Here is a 20149-nt window from a genome sequence, read left to right on the forward strand (position 1 = left end):
GGAGAGGAGGGGCTCTGAGCCCTGACTAGTGTCTGGGTGGAGAGGAGGGGCTCTGAGCCCTGACTAGTGTCTGGGTGGAAGGGGGGTCTCTGAGCCCTGACTAGTGTCTGGGTGGAGAGGAGGGGCTCTGAGCCCTGACTAGTGTCTGGGTGGAGAGGAGGGGCTCTGAGCCCTGACTAGTGTCTGGGTGGAGAGGAGGGGCTCTGAGCCCTGACTAGTGTCTGGGTGGAAGGGAGGGCTCTGAGCCCTGACTAGTGTCTGGGTGGAGAGGAGGGGCTCTGAGCCCTGACTAGTGTCTGGTGGAGAGGAGGGGCTCTGAGCCCTGACTAGTGTCTGGGTCGAGAGGAGGGGCTCTGAGCCCTGACTAGTGTCTGGGTGGAGAGGAGGGACTCTGAGCCCTGACTAGTGTCTGGGTGGAGAGGAGGGGCTCTGAGCCCTTGACTAGTGTCTGGTGGAGTGGAGGGGCTCTGAGCCCTGACTAGTGTCTGGGTGGAGAGGAGGGGCTCTGAGCCCTGACTAGTGTCTGGGTGGAAGGGGGGGCTCTGAGCCCTGACTAGTGTCTGGGTGGAGAGGAGGGGTAAAGACCTGACTTGTTTAAGTCCATACATAGCCTTGTGTTAATTTCTTTGTAACACGGACAGAACCTCTCGCCTCCTCTCGGCACGATTCTCCCTCGTCACCCTCTCCACTGCTTCACAGGTAGAGCTTTTCAAATTTGCACAAATAATGAGACACAGTTTGGTGTTGTAACTTACTGCACCCGCCTGGATCTCCCCAATCCCTCTGGGACCAGAGCAGAACAGAGAGAGAGAGGCTGCCTGCTTCTCCTGTTGAGGCGTGTCAGTACACGACAAGGAGAGGCGACCGCCTCCATCCATTACCTCAACCTCTCCAACACATCACGGCCACCTGAATGATTCTGTTATCTTCTCTCTCTGACACCTCACTGCTTTATGATGCTGTTCATCTTCTAACAGCCATGACCATCCACACACCATGGTTTTTGTCCTTTCCCTCCAATTCAAACAAAACGTCTATGAAATACAGGTAGGAAACTGACTGGCTGCTTCACAGCGTCAGCGGTGGATTATTTTCAGAGCTAGTTATTGTTAGACGTTGCTTCTGTATATTTCTGTGAGGGATATTGAAGCTGAGGGTGGACAGTGATGTGATGCCTACAGTAAATGCCCTGGCCTGGCCCTAGATGCTGTCTGTCAGTGGTGTAGAGGGACTAAGGAATGTTGACAAGTCCTTCTAGACCATCTCCTCACTGTGGAGGAGGTGCAGAACTACTGCAGTCAGTCGTCACTGCAGCTGATGCTTCTTACTGTCTCATCTCAGAGCTACTCTGATGTCTAATTTGCTGAAAGCCTGTTCTAACCATCAGCCTGTATGTTAATGTGTAGGAGGGAGTCAGCAGTCATATGCCAGGAGAGAGAGGAAGAGACTGTAGGTGGATAGGGATTGGAGGAGGAGAGAGAGGAAGAGACTGTAGGAGGATAGGGATTGGAGGAGGAGGAGAGAGAGGAAGAGACTGTAGGAGGATAGGGATTGGAGGAGGAGAGAGGAAGAGAAGGTATACAGTAAGATGGATAGAGTGAAGATTTAAGGCCTGTTGTCTGGTGTCAGAGAAGGAGAGAGGGAAAGAGACTGTAGGAGGATAGGGATTGGAGGAGGAGAGGGTGAAAGAGACTAGGAGGATAGTGATTGGAGGAGGAGGTGGAGGAGAGAGGGAAAGAGACTGTAGGAGGATAGGGATTGGAGGAGGAGGAGAGAGGGAAAGAGACTGTAGGAGGATAGGGATTGGAGGAGGAGAGGAGAGAGGGAAGATGAAGGCCTGTTGTCTGGTGTCACAGCGTTGTTCCAGGACCTGCGAGATCCCTGCACGCACACACACACACACACACACACACACACACACACTGAGGTCCACATCAGTAGGTGTAAAGCGAGCAGGAGCTGAAAAAAAAAAACTCTCGGCAGACAAGTTGAGGCATCCTGCTAGAGCCAAGCCCGGCCTGAAAACAACTGGGGATAAAGACATACAGGCAGATTATTTATCAAGGGAAGCAGATGAAACTGCAGGGAGGGAAAGATGTCAGGAGGAGAAGGAACGAAAGTAGAGAGATGAAGACTGAAGTGGTGCTGGCTTGTTGCTCCTAAAGATGGCGGGTGATAAATGTGAGTGATGTTGACAGATTCCCTGGCTGCACTCGGCCAGGCCATCCATTGTGTTGGACTGTGTTGCTAGTGCTGATGGGTAGTCCAACCATGGGTGGTGGTGGCCAAGGGGAAGAGATGTGCTCTCTCCTTTGTCCCTCTGGGTTTAAACCTTGATTCCTTTATCTTCTTCTCTTCTCTCCCCTCCACCCCCCCTCTTCTCTCTCCTCCCCTCCCCTCTTCTCTCTCCTCCCCTCTTCTCTCTCCTTTCTCTCCTCTCCTCTCTCCTATCTTCTCTCCCCTCCCCTCTTCTCTCTCTCCTATCTTCTCTCTCCATTCCTCTCCTCTTCTCTTCCCTTCCCTCTTCTCTCTCCTCCCCTCCCCTCTTCTCTCTCCTATCTTCTCTCTCCTCTCCTCTTGTGTGTGAAAGTAAAAGTGTCAAAACTCATTGTGTGGCCTTGGTAAGGACAGGGCACAGGTAGTGACATTAGTGACAGGTGGTCCTCTGGACACGTCCCTACACAACCCAACAAATGACCGCAGACTTGCAGCTCACAAGCTACACTACTCAACTCTGTTTTCAAACTTAAACTATGAATCTGGCCCTGACTAGTGTCTGAGAGGAGAAGAGGGGTATGAATGCTCTTGAGATTTGTCCTCTAAAGGCTTTCATATGTTGGTGATCTCTCTTCTCTCTTTTTCTCTCCTTCCAGATGGTCACAAGAACAAAGAAAATATTCGTAGGAGGATTATCAGCGAACACAGTAGTTGAAGATGTGAAGCAGTATTTTGAACAGTTTGGCAAGGTAAGGCTTATTTGAAAGTGATGTCCTCTTCTTGTCCTGTGTTGTTCAGGGGCTGTGTGATTTCAAGGTGATGGACTCTATCGGATCTCACCAAGTCTCTAATAGAGATCTGTAGTGTGGAGGTGTAACGGACTAGAGGTCGACCGATTATGAATTTTCAACGCCGATACCGATTATTGGAGGACAAAAAAAAACGATAACGATTAATCGGCCAATTTTGTTGTTGTTGTTGTTGTAATAATGACAATTACATCAATACTGAATGAACACTTATTTTAACTTAATATAATACATTAATAAAATCAATTTAGCCTCAAGTAAATAATGAAACATGTTCAATTTGGTTTAAATAATGCAAAAACAAAGTGTTGGAGAAGAAAGTAAAAGTGCAATATGTGCTATGTAAGAAAGCTAATGTTTCAGTTCCTTGCTCAGAACATGAGAACATATGAAAGCTGGTGGTTCCTTTTAACATGAGTCTTCAATATTCCCAGGTAAGAAGTTTTAGGTTGTAGTTATTATAGGAATTATAGGACTATTTCCCTCTATACCATTTGTATTTCATTAACCTTTGACTATTGGATGTTCTTATAGGCACTTTAGTATTGCCAGTGTAACAGTATAGCTTCCGTCCTTCTAGTTAACGTGCGCTAACGAGCTAGCCATTTCACTTCGGTTACACCAGCCTCATCTTGGGAGTTGATAGGCTTGAAGTCATGAACAGCGCAATGCTTGACACACAACAAAGAGCTGCTGGCAAAATGCACGAAAGTGCTGTTTGAATGAATGTTTACGCGCCTGCTTCTGCCTACCACCGCTCAGTCAGATACTTGTAGGTTCAGTCAGATTATATGCAACGCAGGACACGCTAGATAATATCAGGTAATATCATCAACTAGTGATTATGGTTGATTGTTTTTTATAAGATAAGTTTAATGCTAGCTAGCAACTTACCTTGGCTTACTGCATTCGCGTAACAGGCAGTCTCCTTGTGGAGTGCAACGAGAGAGAGGCAGGTCGTTATTGCGTTGGACTAGTTAACTGTAAGGTTGCAAGTTTGGATCCCCCGAGCTGACAAGGTGAAAATCTGTCGTTCTGTCCCTGAACAAGGCAGTTAACCCACCGTTCCTAGGCCGTCATTGAAAATAAGAATGTGTTCTTAGCTGACTTGCCTAGTTAAATAAAGGTATAAATAAAAAATATAATAAAAAATACATATACATTTTTTAAATCGGCAAATCGGCGCCCAAAAATACCGATTTCCGATTGTTATGAAAACTTGAAATCGGCCCTAATTTATCGGCCATTCCGATTAATCGGTCGACCTCTAGTATGGACTCATTCCCTGGGATGTGTCTGGTTCCTACACTGGCTGTGGAGGTGTATGGACTCATTCCCTGGGATGTGTCTGGTTCCTACATTGGCTGTGGAGGTGTATGGACTCATTCCCTGGGATGTGTCTGGTTCCTACACTGGCTGTGGAGGTGTATGGACTCATTCCCTGGGATGTGTCTGGTTCCTACATTGGCTGTGGAGGTGTATGGACTCATTCCCTGGGATGTGTCTGGTTCCTACACTGGCTGTGGAGGCTGGTTGTTTAGATGAGTCTCCCCATATCCTGCTGCTGGTACCATCAGACCTGTTTCGTCAGTTGTCAGGCATGTAGTGGGACTGATTCTATTGTCACTTCTAAAGTGTCCGTTTTAGCTTCTAGTTTGAGGATTCTCATAATTTTTCCAGAGATGATGGGGACAGAGCCAGGGTTTGATTGAGTGGCCTGGGTTTTCCTGGCTCTCTAAGTCCTTGTTTGAATATTTAGAAAGTTCATCCTTCCTCCCTCCCTTCGTTGAAGTAGTCACTGATCCGACAGGACTGGATTTGTGAGAGCTCAAATACAGGAGCTCCTGCTTTCACCTGTCCAATCGTGTTAGATCAGTGATTACTTTAAAGGGCCAGTGCAGTCAAAAACAGGATATTCCTGTGTTTTATATATATTTCCACACTGAGGTTGGAATAATACTGTGAAATGATTAAAATGATGATAATGCCCTTTTAGTGTAAGAGCTGTTTGAAAAGATGGCTGAAATGTCAGCCTGTTGTGGTGACCAATAAGAAAGATAGTTTCAAACCTCTCTGTCAATAAGGGCTAGTTTTCAGTTTTCTCCTCCCCACTCAGACAGTCAGAGCAAAATTCTTGCTTGAGAAATGTCTCTCGGCTAAGAAGCTATTTTTCTTTCTTTTTGACCATTTGAATTGAAAGAATCCCAGTAAAGTTGTTATTTGTTACCCAGAAGGGATTTGATATTGAGATAAATACGGCTGCATTGGGCTTTTCAGGAACAGGCCACATGGCTCCTGTCCTGGAAACCTCACAAGCTCTCCTGGTTTAGAGGAGGCCCAATCAGACTGACAGACAGAGAGGGGCTGGATCCTGGCCCCATACCCCCCTTCCCTGGGTCACCACACTGAACCCAGGGCCCCGTCTGTCTGCCCGCACTATTGCACCCTCTGTGTGTGTGTGTGTGTGTGTGTGTGTCAGTGAGGAGTCCATCTGAGTCAATAAACCAGTTAATTAGCCAGTGTCCTCTCAGAGAAATGAGAGCACACCTGTACCAAGCACAGCAGCTGTGTTTTGGAGGGAAGAAGTCAGAAGTGGAGGGATGAGAGGGAGGGAGGAGGGGGCTGGAAGTGAGTTGTCTGAAATGTAAACTCTGGGAATCCATTTGCAACCTGCTCTTGATGACTCACATGTCAGCACTACTGATACTGTGTGCGTGCGTGCGCCACGTGTGTTTATCAATGTCTGAGTGTGTGTTTTGTTTGGTGTGGATCCAGAATTAGCCAATTAGCAGAGTTATGTTGGCTGTGTTAGTGTGTGTGCGTGCGTGCGTGCGTGCGTGCGTGCGTGCGTGCGCGCGCGCTTCATAGGGGTAGGAAGCAGGTGGCGTGGGGCACCAGGGTCATAGGATCTGTCTCCTCACAGACCGTGCTCTCCCAGACCTAGCAGACTGGTGTGTGTACTACTATGACAGAGTGCTCTACCCAAGAGAGGCCTTTCCTGCCTGTTCAATGCGTCAGCCCCAAAGTGCATCTTAAGCAGAGCCCAGGAGCCCAAGGCCACAGGAAGCCACATGTACTGTACTGAATGAGTCTGTTTAAATGGACCAGGGACACTGCCACCTCTGTTGACATACAGCCGTCTGCCCTTCAGTGCTACACTATGTATCGTCTTAATACAGACCATATGGTACTAATTCATCTCCTTTCTCCGTCCTCCAAGAGTAGTGCTTTATCAGCTAGTTATAAACATAATGCCATTTTCACACAGTCTTGACAAAGTGAACAATTCTCTCTCAGGAGTTTTACAGTTGAGACTAAACAAGATGGGGACAGCACAACGAGATGATTCATCATCATGATTATGCAATGGGGTGCTCTTAACCTCTACCCACTTCCCGACGTAATCTTACAAATTAGCAGAAAAAGGGGAGCCCAGTCAATCCCCCTCCCCCTTCCTCTATCCTGCCTTGTTTATACCCAGAGCAGGCTAATTAGCCAGGGTTGCTAATGCTTAGTCATACGTTTGTTATAATCAGTTTGGAGTTTGTCTTAAAACAAAGTCCACTTATCTGGCTGAGCTGCAACAACTCCTGCATTGGTTGTTGACCCCTCTCTGACCTCACCTTTCACCTTTCACCTGTCACCTGTCACCAGAGATACTGTACCTGGACTTTACATTGAGTTAAACTCAGTGTTTAGTTCATTTAGCCTGTCATGAACAACAGCCCTAACTATTATTTGTGGTTATAGGATGTTTTATCTTGATGTACTGTTCTAATGTGTGAACCTGACTTTATAGAAATGGAAAAAGACTATTCAAAGTAAATCTAGAATAACCTAAATCCAGCTAGAATTCAGTCTGACTTATAGCTCCGCCGCAAAAAACATTCTCTGCACAGTACAGCAGAGCCACGGAAGCTAAACAGTGAGATAAAAGGTGACATTTACTGATGTAGACTCCTCATCTCTGAGGGATGAAGTCTCATCTCCAGGGGTTACTGAGGGATGAAGTCTCATCTCCAGGGGTTACTGAGGGATGAAGTCTCATCTCCAGGGGTTACTGAGGGATGATAGAGGGATGTAGACTCCTCATCTCCAGGGGTTACTGAGGGATGAAATCTCTTCTCCGGGGGTTAATGAGGGATGAAGTATCGTCTCCAGGGGTTACTGAGGGATGAAGTCTTATCTCCAGGGGTTACTGAGGGATGAAGTCTCATCTCCAGGGGTTACTGAGGGATGAAGTCTCATCTCCAGGGGTTACTGAGGGATGATAGAGGGATGTAGACTCCTCATCTCCAGGGGTTACTGAGGGATGAAGTCTCATCTCCAGGGGTTACTGAGGGATGTAGACTCATCTCCAGGGGTTACTGAGGGATGAAAGAGGGATATAGACTCCATCTCCAGGGGTTACTGAGGGATGAAGTCTCATCTCCAGGGGTTACTGAGGGATGAAGTCTCATCTCCAGGGGTTACTGAGGGATGAAGTCTCATCTCCAGGGGTTACTGAGGGATGAAAGAGGGATGTAGACTCCATCTCCAGGGGTTACTGAGGGATGAAAGAGGGACGTAGACTCCTCATCTCCAGGGGTTACTGAGGGATGAAGTCTCATCTCCAGGGGTTACTGAGGGATGAAGTCTCATCTCCAAGGGTTACTGAGGGATGATAGAGAGATGTAGACTCCATCTCCAGGGGTTACTGAGGGATGAAGTCTCATCTCCAGGGGTTACTGAGGGATTAAGTCTCATCTCCAGGGGTTACTGAGGGATGATAGATGGATGTAGACTCCTCTGGCTGTCATCTGTGTGTCTGTCTGGCTGCGTGTCTGTCTGGCTGCGAGTCTATCTGGCTGCGTATCTGTGTGTGTCTGTCTATGTGTGTCTGGCTGCTTGTCTGTCTGGCTGTCTGTCTGTCTGGCTGGCTGTGGCTGGTTGTGTTTGGCTGTGTGTGTGTTTGCCTGTGTGTTTGTCTGTGTGTCTGTCTATGTGTGGCTGTGTGTGTGCTTGCCTGTGTGTCTGTCTATGTGTGGCTGTGTGTGGCTGTGTGTGGCTGGCTGTCTGTGTGTGTGTTTAATCCTAATAAGCTCTCAGAATGCTCCTCATAGCCCCAGAGTCAATGAGTGAAACTGAATCTCCTTGTGAGGATTGAAAACACAGTTGATTCAGTGTTGTCCAAAGCTGTCTCACCCCTCTGTGTAATTACAGTGAAGTTGGAGCTGTCTCACCCCTCTGTGTAATCACAGTGAAGTTGAAGCTGTCTCACCCCTCCGTGTAATCACAGTGAAGTTGGAGCTGTCTCACCCCTCTGTGTAATCACAGTGAAGTTGGAGCTGTCTCACCCCTCTGTGTAATCACAGTGAAGTTGAAGCTGTCTCACCCCTCTGTGTAATCACAGTGAAGTTGGAGCTGTCTCACCCCTCTGTGTAATCACGGTGAAGTTGGAGCTGTCTCACCCCTCTGTGTAATCACAGTGAAGTTGGAGCTGTCTCACCCCTCTGTGTAATCACAGTGAAGTTGGAGCTGTCTCACCCCTCTGTGTAATCACAGTGAAGTTGAAGCTGTCTCACCCCTCTGTGTAATCACAGTGAAGTTGAAGCTGTCTCACCCCTCTGTGTAATCACAGTGAAGTTGGAGCTGTCTCACCCCTCTGTGTAATCACAGTGAAGTTGGAGCTGTCTCACCCCTCTGTGTAATCACAGTGAAGTTGGAGCTGTCTCACCCCTCTGTGTAATCACAGTGAAGTTGGAGCTGTCTCACCCCTCTGTGTAATCACAGTGACGTTGAAGCTGTCTCACCCCTCTGTGGAATCACAGTGAAGTTTGAGCTGTACTGATTGGATCCTTGTTCTTCTTCTACAGATGAATAGAAGGCAGAGGACACAGACCAAAGACAACATCCTCACACGCCTTATACTGCCCAGGAAAGATTTGAAATGAATATATATTCAATTGGGCATTTTCATTTTTTGTCATAACACTTCACTGTGATTTCTTTCAACTACATTTATTTGTGGGATTGTGTTGATTCTGTCTCTTGGAGGTGACAATGTCTTTGCTTCATCTACCTCACAGTCCCATAGTGTATCACCTTCCCTCCTTACCCGTACCTCGCTTAACCTAACCTGTTCACAGCTTTAATGAAGGCTTCATCTACCTCACAGTCCCATAGTGTATCACCTTCCCTCCTTACCCGTACCTCGCTTAACCTAACCTCTTCACAGCTTTAATGAAGGCTTCATCTACCTCACAGTCCCATAGTGTATCACCTTCCCTCCTTACCCGTACCTCGCTTAACCTAACCTGTTCACAGCTTTAATGAAGGCTTCATCTACCTCACAGTCCCATAGTGTATCACCTTCCCTCCTTACCCGTACCTCGCTTAACCTAACCTGTTCACAGCTTTAATGAAGGCTTCATCTACCTCACAGTCCCATAGTGTATCACCTTCCCTCCTTACCCGTACCTCGCTTAACCTAACCTCTTCACAGCTTTAATGAAGGCTTCATCTACCTCACAGTCCCATAGTGTATCACCTTCCCTCCTTACCCGTACCTCGCTTAACCTAACCTCTTCACAGCTTTAATGAAGGCTTCATCTACCTCACAGTCCCATAGTGTATCACCTTCCCTCCTTACCCGTACCTCGCTTAACCTAACCTGTTCACAGCTTTAATGAAGGCTTCATCTACCTCACAGTCCCATAGTGTATCACCTTCCCTCCTTACCCGTACCTCGCTTAACCTAACCTCTTCACAGCTTTAATGAAGGCTTCATCTACCTCACAGTCCCATAGTGTATCACCTTCCCTCCTTACCCGTACCTCGCTTAACCTAACCTGTTCACAGCTTTAATGAAGGCTTCATCTACCTCACAGTCCCATAGTGTATCAGCTTCCCTCCTTACCCGTACCTCGCTTAACCTAACCTGTTCACAGCTTTAATGAAGGATTCATCTACCTCACAGTCCCATAGTGTATCACCTTCCCTCCTTACCCGTACCTCGCTTAACCTAACCTGTTCACAGCTTTAATGAAGGCTTCATCTACCTCACAGTCCCATAGTGTATCACCTTCCCTCCTTACCCGTACCTCGCTTAACCTAACCTGTTCACAGCTTTAATGAAGGCTTCATCTACCTCACAGTCCCATAGTGTATCAGCTTCCCTCCTTACCCGTACCTCGCTTAACCTAACCTGTTCACAGCTTTAATGAAGGCTTCATCTACCTCACAGTCCCATAGTGGAGACCTAGCAGCCTTTGTACTTAACCTGTTCACCACCTCCTCTGGGCCACATGCCAGCCCGACAACACTTTGTTGTTTAGTCCAGGGCCTTCTACAGAACCAGGCTGTGAATACCATTGTGGATTTGCCTCTAATACAAGGTTAATATGTCTTATGTGACTGGTTCACAGCACCAAGGAACTGCTGCTTTGTTAGCTGCTGCGAGCTCCTCTATCAGTTTACTGTGTAAATGATGTGTAAAGCAGATTGGTTTGGTCCCCAACGGACTCCTCCTCCGCTCTGTTCCACTGTGCGGTTGCAGGGCTGCTCTGTGGTTTTAATCCTGGTGAAATCACTGCGGCTTGAGCCTCAAGAATAGAATGAAGAGAGAGAGAGAGCTAACGGAACCTGCTTTTTCACCAGAGAGAGAGAGAGAGCTAACGGAACCTGCTTTTTCACAAGAGAGAGAAAGAGAGCTAACGGAACCTGATTTTTCACCAGAGAGAGAGAGGGCTAACGGAACCTGCTTTTTCACCAGAGAGAGAGAGAGAGAGAGAGAGCTAACGGAACCTGCTTTTTCACCAGAGAGAGAGAGAGCTAACGGAACCTGCTTTTTCACCAGAGAGAGAGAGAGCTAACGGAACCTGCTTTTTCACCAGAGAGAGAGAGAGAGCTAACGGAACCTGCTTTTTCACAAGAGAGAGAAAGAGAGCTAACGGAACCTGATTTTTCACCAGAGAGAGAGAGGGCTAACGGAACCTGCTTTTTCACCAGAGAGAGAGAGAGCTAACAGAACCTGCTTTTTCACCAGAGAGAGAGAGCGCTAACGGAACCTGCTTTTTCGCCAGAGAGAGAGAGCTTACGGAACCTGCTTTTTCAACAGAGAGAGAGAGAGCTAACGGAACCTGCTTTTTCACCAGAGAGAGAGAGAGAGCTAACGGAACCTGCTTTTTCACCAGAGAGAGAAAGAGAGCTAACGGAACCTGCTTTTTCACCAGAGAGAGAGAGAGCTAACGGAACCTGCTTTTTCACAAGAGAGAGAAAGAGAGCTAACGGAACCTGCTTTTTCACCAGAGAGAGAGAGAGCTAACGGAACCTGCTTTTTCACCAGAGAGAGAGAGAGAGAGAGCTAACGGAACATGATTTTTCACCAGAGAGAGAGAGGGCTAACGGAACCTGCTTTTTCACCAGAGAGAGAGAGAGAGCTAACGGAACCTGCTTTTTCACCAGAGAGAGAGAGAGCTAACGGAACCTGCTTTTTCACCAGAGAGAGAGAGAGCTAACGGAACCTGCTTTTTCACCAGAGAGAGAGAGAGAGCTAACGGAACCTGCTTTTTCACAAGAGAGAGAAAGAGAGCTAACGGAACCTGATTTTTCACCAGAGAGAGAGAGGGCTAACGGAACCTGCTTTTTCACCAGAGAGAGAGAGAGCTAACGGAACCTGCTTTTTCACCAGAGAGAGAGAGCGCTAACGGAACCTGCTTTTTCGCCAGAGAGAGAGAGAGAGAGCTAACGGAACCTGCTTTTTCACCAGAGAGAGAGAGAGCTAACGGAACCTGCTTTTTCACCAGAGAGAGAGCTAACGGAACCTGCTTTTTCGCCAGAGAGAGAGAGAGCTAACGGAACCTGCTTTTTCACCAGAGAGAGAGAGAGCTAACGGAACCTGCTTTTTCACCAGAGAGAGAGCTAACGGAACCTGCTTTTTCAACAGAGAGAGAGAGAGCTAACGGAACCTGCTTTTTCACCAGAGAGAGAGAGAGAGCTAACGGAACCTGCTTTTTCACCAGAGAGAGAAAGAGAGCTAACGGAACCTGCTTTTTCACCAGAGAGAGAGAGAGCTAACGGAACCTGCTTTTTCACAAGAGAGAGAAAGAGAGCTAACGGAACCTGCTTTTTCACCAGAGAGAGAGAGAGCTAACGGAACCTGCTTTTTCACCAGAGAGAGAGAGAGAGAGCTAACGGAACCTGCTTTTTCACCAGAGAGAGAGAGCTAACAGAACCTGCTTTTTCACCAGAGAGAGAGAGCTAACGGAACCTGCTTTTTCACCAGAGATAGAGAGAGCTAACGTAACCTGCTTTTTCACCAGAGAGAGAGAGAGCTAACGGAACCTGCTTTTTCACCAGAGAGAGAGCTAACGGAACCTGCTTTTTCGCCAGAGAGAGAGAGAGCTAACGGAACCTGCTTTTTCACCAGAGAGAGAGAGAGCTAACGGAACCTGCTTTTTCACCAGAGAGAGAGCTAACGGAACCTGCTTTTTCACCAGAGAAAGAGAGAGCTAACGGAACCTGCTTTTTCACCAGAGAGAGAGAGCGCTAACGGAACCTGCTTTTTTGCCAGAGAGAGAGCTAACGGAACCTGCTTTTTCACCAGAGAGAGAGAGAGCTAACGGAACCTGCTTTTTCACCAGAGAGCGAGAGAGCTAACGGAACCTGCTTTTTCACCAGAGAGAGAGAGAGCTAACGTAACCTGCTTTTTCACCAGAGAGAGAGAGAGCTAACGGAACCTGCTTTTTCACCAGAGAGAGAGAGAGCTAACGGAACCTGCTTTTTCACCAGAGAGAGAGAGAGAGCTAACTGAACCTGCTTTTTCGCCAGAGAGAGAAAGAGAGCGAACAAGACAAATTATTTCATATTCTCTGTGACCTTTGCTTGCTCTGCGTATTGGTAGTGTTTCCTGCAGTCAAGGGGGAAGATTTTTAAATACCCACTTAGAAATAGGAAGTTATACTGCTGCCTCTTGGCGATGTTTTCTATTCTAATTCAGGTCCTTTATCTTGCCTACGAGTGTGGTTCAGCCTATAGAGATGATTGGTCTTTCGATATCAGCTTCTCGGAGTCTATGTGCCATTCAGAGGGTGGGCACACCTCGATTGTATCCCAGCTCTTAGGGGCAATGTCCTCCTAAATGTCAAACCCTAAGAGTCTATCTGTGGGTAGTGCATATGTGGCTCTGGTCAAAGGTAGTGCACTACAAAGGGAATAGGGTGCTTTTCATCAGATAATTCACCTTTCAATTAAATAGCCCTGACTAATGGCTTTCTCCTGAAAGTCCCTGAGCTCTGAGGTTATTTATCGGGTGAGGGGGCTGGACTGCAGGTCTGCAGGTATTATGGATTTCATCAGGTTTGGGTCCCTCATGGTTTGTTATCAGCATGAGGACATTCACCACCTATCCACAAAAGTAATGCACTCTTGTTATTTGATGTCGATAGACTAACCCATAGATCCCCTGGTCAGTGGGTTTCATGGTCCCACAGTCCTCACTATATGGTTTGGCGTCCATGTAAGGCTTTAGCCCAGTAAATCCTTCTAGAACATTTCCCCTAGGGTAAGACGGGATTGCCTCAGAACTAAGTCATTGGGTCATTGGTATAAAGCACCCGTAGGCCCTCTGTTCTACTCAAATACCCAAGCTGTTTAAAGAAGATTGAGTGTAATTGAATAGATTGCTGGCACCCACTCACTTGACTAAATCTCATATAGATAGCAGGTGAGAATCTTTGGTGATTGGTGGGGAATGTGGAGTGAAGGAAGAGGTGGTGGTGCAGGGATTGGGAAGGAAGGAGGACAGCTGTTTGAAGCACACAAGGTAAACCATTCTCTGCTCTGAGATTGCCCACATTTTGAAGATTTTGTCAAAGGGATCTGCCAGAGTTTTGGATGAGCTCAACTTATCCGGCTTCCGCAGTGAGTCTCTTCCTGTCAGATAGCATTGGCTGGAATCGTCTGTCTCGCAGCTCCCTGAAGGAGAGAACAGATTACTATCGGCTCAGGCATGAAGTGTGCCAATTAAATGAGACGAGGCTCTATTAGGATTTAAAGAAACGGGGTTCTTTCTCAGAATGAAACGCAGCCATGGCATTTCCTCCTATACGCCAACACCACACCAAGCCCTGCCGAGTCGGCCCCGGACTCCTAATAACCTTCCACTCGGGGGCCTATACCTGTGATCTTCAACCAGGGGAAGGAAGCTTCAAGACATCCAGGCTGAAATAAGCCTTCCCTGCCAAGGCTGCTCTGAACACCTGCAACGCCTGGGACTTTGTCTTCCTCTGCTGCTGGTTGCCGGCGGTAAGGAACTGCAGGTGTCTGGTTGTCTAGCGAAGCTGCAGAGAACCATTCAGTAAACACTGGCTTGAGTGACGGGCTCCATCTCAGGCTCCACTTGACCTCCAAAGTTGAGGCGAAACGTGATTATGGTGTCGTATTTCAAGCTATGGTGAGCAGTGAGAGAGTTGAGCATTCTGTTTCTCTCCTATGGTTGTGTATTTTACAGTTAGGATCGGACTAAGACTGTACAGAGATACCTGTGGTCGCCTCGAGTGGAGTAGTAGCTAAGTAAAAATCAATATTTGAATGCTCAGCGTGAAAACAGACGAGACAAAAGGGAAAAGATGAAATGAAAAGCATCGTACTGGGTTTCTTCTCAAGACTAACACCCCCACCTCCCCTCAACATACACACATTCTGATTGTATAACTGCAACAGCATGAGTAGTACACACTGGCAGCCTGTGACAGCTCATTTAAAAAAATTAAAAAACCACGTCTCCCATTGGGATAACTGCCACCCACTCAAAACACTTTGAAAACACACCGTAAATGGCCTTGTTTTTTTCCTCCTCCCCCCCTTCCCTCCCTACATCCCTCCTTGCTAGGTAGGGATTGTTTTTGTCTGTAGCTTGATGCAAAGGCTTAATGAAGCCTCAAAGGTATTGAGCATCATATACAATTACTGTGCTTACACAGCGGAGAAGGAGTGTATAACACACACTTACTCACCCGGTGCAGCGCAGTGTGATGCTTCTCCAGAGCCCTAGCATTGGAACAGCTCCAGCACAGTCACGACTGATGTGTCAGACTAAGAGACAAGATGGAAGTTCACCATGAAACACTCACTGTCAACACCTTCTCTTTAGCCGGGTATAATTAATGTTAACAACAACAGTGCTGGTCTGTTTTAATATTTAATATATCTGGGTTGGAGGACGGTGTGTAACAGTGACAGAAGGCTAGTCCAAAGTCTTACAGATGTGTGATTAAAGGTTTTGTGTCATTTCAGCCTGTAGTTTGGAAAGTGTCCCCAATAATTGTGCACAATTGTGTGCAGATTCTTCCATTTCATATGACATGATACGTCCTGCAATAAACACAATAATAAATAAATATAAATGTTCCTGCAATTCATATGATATGCTCTGAATTCCAATTCATACAATATGTTAGGAAATCATTTGCTAGTGCTTATTATACCTTTCAATCTCTTTAAGCAGCCAGAATGTGAGAACTGGTCCATCCCTCACTGACTCTCGTCTCATCTCTGCTTTCCATTCTTCATATACCCAGAGACTGTCATTGATAAACAGTTTGAGTCAGTGTACTTGAGATACTGTGGATAGAGAGATTGCTGCATAGATTAAATGATGACATACTGCAGATGTATACAGGCTGCTAGATATATAGTAGATAAGACAACTTGGAAGCACAAGCGCACACACACACGTACTGTCTTTGGTCTGCTGCTCCTGTACGTGCTGTATGTACATGTGCTTTGGTGAGCTCTCCTCTTAGTGCACATTCTCCCCATAGGAGTCAAGTGCACGAGGAAAGGGGTGAAGGACTCGCAGACTGGTGCACTAATTAACTGAAATGCCAACACATTACCTGGGTTTTAATGAACTTTCAAAACCAGAGCTCACTCCAAGGGGTGCCACTGCCGGGCAAAACTGTGCTGACACAGTACTGGCCGTCAGAGTGGAGCTTTAAGGTGCAGCATACACAATGGGGAACGAACACTCAGGCTCCTACTCCCGCTGCTCTGAGGAGAATATTCCTTGGGTGGAGTGTAGAAGAGAAGCAAGGGCGACTAAGACAACCCTTGGCCCTCTGTGTTATGTCTGGGAACAAAGTGATGTAGTGAACGTAGGACTAACACAACCAGGGGGGGCTCTGACTGGCCACAATGCCACATCATTGTCACACACACACAGCCAATCCACATCAGCCTCTCTGTGTTAATGCACATTCATAGGTAAACAATACAATGTCAGGAAATGTGAAGGCCAGTTATTTCTGTTGCTATACCAATTAATGCAACAAAGACGTTGTATTGACATCAAATTACATCACACGCATGTATACTTTTTTGGAAACGTATATTAGCGACTGTAGAGCAAATACTACTGTGTATTGAATTAAGATGTTTTTACCCCTCTTTAAATGGAAATGTGTACATAGACAAGGTAAAGCATAAATGTCATTAGCTGCCTCTATCCCCTTCTGCTATGTAATGAAAGAAGTGTGATAGAACACATAATTCTACTTGCTCAGGTTATCCACCTCTGTTGAGTTATGAACCAAGAAGCAGGCTTCTCCACCTCAGTACTGGCTCTGCTCCCAGATACAACCCATTTAGAGTTGATATGAAGAGATATCCACTGTCTATTAATACCACCATTGTTTACAGAAGATTCTCTTTACTCTTTAAAAAGGAGGAGGGTGGCCCATTCATCCTCCTTTATATTAGAGGTTCAGAATAAATATCACTTTCTGTATGTTCTCTCATTGCTTTCTCTTTTTGTTTTCTTATTGTTTCCCCATTTTGTCATCTTGTAATTAACAATACAAAACAATACTGATGCTACAGTGCCTCACAATGTCATCTTGATTGTCCTTATTCTGCCATCAATACAAAACAATACTGATGCTACAGCTCCTCACAATGTCATCTTGATTGTCCTTATTCTGCCATCAATACAAAACAATACTGATGCTACAGTGCCTCACAATGTCATCTTGATTGTCCTTATTCTGCCATCAATACAAAACAATACTGATGCTACAGCTCCTCACAATGTCATCTTGATTGTCCTTATTCTGCCATCAATACAAAACAATACTGATGCTACAGTGCCTCACAATGTCATCTTGATTGTCCTTATTCTGCCATCAATACAAAACAATACTGATGCTACAGTGCCTCACAATGTCATCTTGATTGTCCTTATTCTGCCATCAATACAAAACAATACTGATGCTACAGTGCCTCACAATGTCATCTTGATTGTCCTTATTCTGCCATCAATACAAAACAATACTGATGCTACAGTGCCTCACAATGTCATCTTGATTGTCCCTATTCTGACATCAATACCAAACAATACTGATGCTACATCTCCTCAGAATGTCATCTTGATTGTCCTTATTCTGCCATCAATACAAAACAATACTGATGCTACAGTGCCTCACAATGTCATCTTGATTGTCCTTATTCTGCCATCAATACAAAACAATACTGATGCTACAGTGCCTCACAATGTCATCTTGATTGTCCTTATTCTGCCATCAATACAAAACAATACTGATGCTACAGTGCCTCACAATGTCATCTTGATTGTCCTTATTCTGACATCAATACCAAACAATACTGATGCTACATCTCCTCAGAATGTCATCTTGATTGTCCTTATTCTGCCATCAATACAAAACAATACTGATGCTACAGTGCCTCACAATGTCACCCTGATTTGTCATGCTATTGCCTTTTAAATCCAGGAACATAAAAGACAGATTGCAAGTTTACACAACAGGATTCTCCAGTTGATCAACCTGTCTCTCCGGCGTTCCTCGGGAAACAAACCTCAATGAAAGAGGGAATAATTAAACGGGAGGATGAAAAAGGAGAAGAAGAAAAAATGCCTGACAAGCTTTCTAATTTCCCCCAACAGCAGGTGGTTGTCATCCATCTGAGAGTAGTTACAGACAGCTGGCGATACTCCACTCCAAAGAGAGAGAGAGTGTGTGTGTGTGTGTGTGTGTGTGTGTGTGTGTGTGTGTGTGTGTGTGTGTGGGTGTGTGTGTGTGTGTGTGTGTGTGTGTGTGTGTTGGGAGAACAGGTTGGCAGGAGTGCTGGTGGTCTCTGCACAGTGTCACTCTCTCACCCCCCTAATGATCACACATTGCCGCTCTGCCCTCTGAAGTTGGCACTGCCCACAGGTGTTTGACCTTTGACCCCCGGCCTGATGGCTAGCACTCAGAAGCCCCTGGCTTAGTGGAGTACCTCTGCCTGCCTGACAGTTATAAAAGATGACTGCTCAGAACAGAATGAAGATCACTCAGGCTTTTGTAATCCTTTGTAATCCTTTGTAGTCTCTGCCTTATGGCAAAGTGTGTTGTCTTAACTCAGATACAGTGACTGAGGGACTGGCATAAAGTCTGAGAAACACCACCTGTTACAATGGGAAAAGTGTGACTAGATATAAAGGCAGTTTAACTGTAAACATTATGTTCATGCAGTAAGACTACCTACATTGAGACTAAATAAATAAAGATACATTTCCCCTGCATCTCCTCCTCTCCAGACCTTTCATGTCTTTTGGCCCATGACTGTCTTCCTCTATGTCACCCTATGGAACGACAGAGCTCTGTAGACTAACCAGCACCTGTCCATCTTTCTGTGTACATGTGTCTGTGGGGTAAAAACTTAATTGACACTAAGAGTGTCTGAACAGCGACTAAATCATTCGCAGCAGGAGGTGGCTGAGAACAAAGCAAAAGGCCCTTTCATTCCCCTCACCCCCCACCTCTCCCCTCACCCCTCACCCCCCACCTCTCCCCTCACCCCCCACCCCACCCTCCACTTCTCCCCTCACCCCCACCTCTCCCCTCACCCCCACCTCTCCCCTCACCCCCCCACCTATCCCCTCTCCCCCCACCTCACCCCCCACCTCTCCCCTCAACCCTCACCTCTCCCCCAACCTCTCCCCTCACCCCTCACCTCTCCCCCAACCTCTCCCCTCACTCCCCACCTCTCCACTCACCCGCCAACCTCTTCCCTCTCTCCCCAACCTCTCCCCTCACACCCCACCTCTCCCCAACCTCTCCCCTCACCCCCACCTCTCCCCCCAACCTCACCCCCCACCTCTCCCCCCAACCTCACTCCTCACCTCTCCCCCAACCTCTCCCCTCTCCCCCAACCTCTTACAGTAATGAAACGATGGACTCATCACTTCTTCTCAACTTCTTGCAACTTTTCCCTCTTACTCCATTTGTAGTATCTTACAAAAATGTTTATTTTCCTAAAACATCCCTCTGGCAGGCCACCTTGGAAACAGCCACTTCACTCTCTTTTTACCTGTGATTTGTAAGCCCTCCTCTTCTCAACCCTCGCTCTCTTTTGGTCTGTTTGGGCCTCTCTAGCCAGAATATTTTGTGTTCTCTTGGGACTGCTTCAGCCAAGAAGATCTGTATGACTGGAAATGATCACCAGCACCACATCTCCCATTATCTTCTGAATCGATTCTACTAAAAGGCCCTAATGCATTTAGCTGTGTAACCACTGCACAGCTCATTTTGTTTTACAAGTTCCCTGATAATCACAAGCCGTTGGTAATTATCTTATTGAGTGAGCCCCCACTCTTTTCCTTGTGCGTGTGTGTAACCTTTGTGTGCATAGCATGTGCATGAGCATATCCAAGTGTGTGTGTGTGTGTGTGTGTGTGTGTGTGTGTGTTCTTCACAATGTTATACTCCAAGGACAGTGTGGAGCAAATTGTTTCTCTAATTTGCCAAATGCTTTGAATCTCCTCGTCCTCCTGCTGTTGGGAAATGGCCCTTTAATAATAAAGGCCAATTAGGTTAAAAGAGCTTTGCTACTTCCCCTGATGTGGCCAAAGCTTCATGTTTTCTCCCATTTATACAAAACTGGTATTTTCGGGCCCTTTGTAAAAAAAAAAAATGTTTTAAACTCATTTTTCTCTCTCACAGTTTTCAGTCGAAGTCCAAGTTACGTATGCAGTTCTCCAGTTGGAGCTCAAACCTTACTAAACAGATTTCACTTTGGTTGTGTAGCACAAGAGATGCCTTTCTCCCCTCATGTTTTGTCTCTTGTGGTGTGCAATGCGCATCATC

The 20149-nt window shown here is 46.5% G+C and overlaps 1 protein-coding gene across 4 annotated transcripts in view; it reads left to right on the forward strand.

Annotated features, from left to right (window-relative positions):
- The window catches only part of LOC139385521 (RNA-binding protein Musashi homolog 2-like), a 494242-nt gene that overhangs the window by 209962 nt on the left and 264131 nt on the right, over nucleotides 1-20149 (forward strand). For all 4 annotated transcript variants that reach the window (XM_071130644.1, XM_071130645.1, XM_071130646.1 and 1 more), the window contains exon 6: nucleotides 2874-2966. In XM_071130644.1, the coding sequence (XP_070986745.1) occupies nucleotides 2874-2966 (93 nt within the window). The remainder of the gene's footprint in view (nucleotides 1-2873; nucleotides 2967-20149) is intronic.

This window comes from Oncorhynchus clarkii, chromosome 27 (genome assembly GCF_045791955.1).
Source record: "Oncorhynchus clarkii lewisi isolate Uvic-CL-2024 chromosome 27, UVic_Ocla_1.0, whole genome shotgun sequence".
Taxonomy (NCBI): domain Eukaryota; kingdom Metazoa; phylum Chordata; class Actinopteri; order Salmoniformes; family Salmonidae; genus Oncorhynchus; species Oncorhynchus clarkii.